Source organism: Anarrhichthys ocellatus, unplaced genomic scaffold, assembly GCF_004355925.1.
Source record: "Anarrhichthys ocellatus isolate YVR2014 unplaced genomic scaffold, GSC_Weel_1.0 scaffold5, whole genome shotgun sequence".
NCBI lineage: Eukaryota > Metazoa > Chordata > Actinopteri > Perciformes > Anarhichadidae > Anarrhichthys > Anarrhichthys ocellatus.
The window spans coordinates 2,245,384-2,247,980 of NW_022280035.1; the positions used below are offsets into that span (position 1 = coordinate 2,245,384).

General features: G+C 42.8%; 1 protein-coding gene across 1 annotated transcript in view; it reads left to right on the forward strand.

Annotated features, from left to right (window-relative positions):
* LOC116382436 (ninjurin-1) overlaps nt 1-1,512 on the forward strand; it is a 9,543-nt gene extending 8,031 nt beyond the window's left edge. The window contains 1 exon segment of the mRNA XM_031845492.1: nt 1,370-1,512. Coding sequence (XP_031701352.1) covers nt 1,370-1,512 — 143 coding nt within the window.
* Nucleotides 1,513-2,597: the final 1,085 nt, after the last annotated feature.

Below are 2,597 nucleotides of genomic sequence, written 5' to 3' on the forward strand. Positions count from 1 at the left end.
CCCACACACACACACACACACACACACACACACACACACACACAGTGCCAGTGGAGTCGCAGCTAAAGTGTAAACAACCTCCCACACACACACACACACACAGTGCCAGTGGAGTCGCAGCTAAAGTGTAAACAACCTCCCACACACACATTTACCTGAAATCTACCTTCATTTAACATTCAGCCACCGCGATGATGAAGCAGACAACTTTTATTAGTCGCTTTGTCGTTTTGTGTCATTTTCACAACATGGATTACTTGTTTTTTTGCATCATGTTGATCATGTTGTTAACAAAGCACACACACAATGAGGCGGCTATAAAGGAAATAAAAGCTTCCTCGATCAGCTCACTCTTCCCTGTATTGTTCTTTGTTTATTTGTGTGTGCTCTGAATCAGCAGCTTGTCCAGCATTAGAGTGATGCCTTTCATAGAATAACAAGTATTTGACTACATTAGTCCCATCAAACAACAATAATTATGTTTTAATGTATAACATACTTTCCCACTACTTTTCTGAAAGTTGTATCCGTCTTTGTCTGGTACCCATACAAGCACATGGAGCTAACTGTGTTTTATTGACATTAGCTTTACAGATTGTTTCCGGTCTCTCAGAGCCCATTGGTATGTAAAGAAATAACAATAATCATTTCACAATCAACCAATTTGTCTTTTAATTTGTTTTTCTTTTTTCTGACCTTGTTAAAACACAAGTATCACAATGGGAACCCTTCTTTATAAACAAACTGTGATAAAACTCCAAGAACAAACATCTAAATAGACTTGTGCTGCGTTTGGGAGGGGATTGCTGCGTCACAGATATATAGAGCAGACGAATCACTCGTATTTAACTAGCTCTCACTGCTGGAGTCTCTGGGACCCCAGACACGAGTTACAAAACATCTACAACATTTCATCAGTTGAAAAATCATGTTCGTATTAAATCCTCATAGAATTGTGAGAGTTATGCAGATAAGAAAAACAATTCAAAGTATATTTTTGAGTTATTAAAAAGAGCCTCGGGTCTCCAGGAGCCGACACAGAACATCAGTATAAGTATTTTATACAATATTTTGTCATATTTTGTTAGCTTTTCATTAAAAATGTAATTATTTGTGAAACTTAAGTGGTATCTTGCACAGTTTATCCGGTGAAACCTCACATGTCCTATAAAATTAAATATATATGATAGTCTGAATTTTTGTGAGTTTCCAGAATTAAGTAAATGAGTTATTGTTGATATTAAATCTGTGTACAATGATTTGGCTCGAGTCCCAGAATCAAGTAGACTGCTGATGTTTGATTACACATCTAGTGCATATGTGTGTGTGTGTGTGTCGTTTTTAATGTTTTTCCTGGTTTTGTCTGCAGTTCGTAGGAACCTGAACGATTAACAAAATCAGCGGAGGCTGAACATGATGGAAAACTTGGCCACAAGCCTGGTTTTTATCATTGTGGTGGTCAACGTCTTCATCACGGCCTTTGGAGTCCACAGGCCGAACCATGGCGACTGACCGCGAACACACGTATTCTCCGTTTCTGCTGCTCACATGTATTCTTTATGCTCCGCTCTCTCTCCATACAAAAGGTAGTTTCTCTCCTGCCTTACTATGCAGTTGTCTCCTATAGACATCTATGTAGTCAGCATGTTTTTTTTTTGGTCCCCTCCTCCCATGACCTGACCCTCACATTCTCTTACCTGACCTACAAACACACTGACCTCTCCAGGCTCTCAGAGAAATTTCCAACGGAAAAAAAAAACAACAACTCACACGAAAATTGCTCATTTGCCAGAAGATCATTGTCCTGCACTGAGACAAAACAGCCCACAGGAGACAAAGGGGTCTGCTACGTCAAACAACGCAACATTTTGGTCCTCGACAAACAGGAAAGTGGAGACAAACGTGACCTCACGCTGTCTGCCTCCTTTGCTGCCCGAGAGTGACCCCGAGCACCGGCCAGACACAAATGCACACACACACACACACAAATGCTGACAGCAGGACAGGCTTCAATTTTTAATTGCATCGATGACGTTCGAGCAAGATGTCATGGTTCTTTTCCAGACAGCACGGTTTGGTTGTGCCGCGACTCTCCTGCGCTCTGAGCAGAAGCTGGAGTGCGTCTGTGGCTCTCTGGACCGGCAGCCGGTGAGTCAGAGTCAACACGGGCCCCGGCAGAACTGCTTGTTAAAATGGAAGCGTTAATTAGACCGTGTTCCAGCGATGTCACCGGCAACCCCAATTAGAGCCCCGAGCAAAATGCTCATTTAATACACTTCAGTGGTTTGACACAAGAACACAAAAAGCAGTTTGAGCCGGTTTCTGAATGTGAGCGTCCGTTAGACACCTGGAGGACACTCATGCTCTAGTGTCTGTTCAACGCGACTGTGACAAAGCACCTTTTCAGACAACAAGCCCGACGTCACAATCTGATCCTTTTTCCTCCTCCACAACTATCATTGGTAACCCTGGAAACAGCCAGACGAGCCGAGAGCCAGATTGATGACACACACACAGCTCCACTCAGGGCAGATCTGTGGACTGAGAGAGAGAGAGAGAGAGAGAGAGAGAGAGAGAGAGAGAGAGAGAGAGAGAGA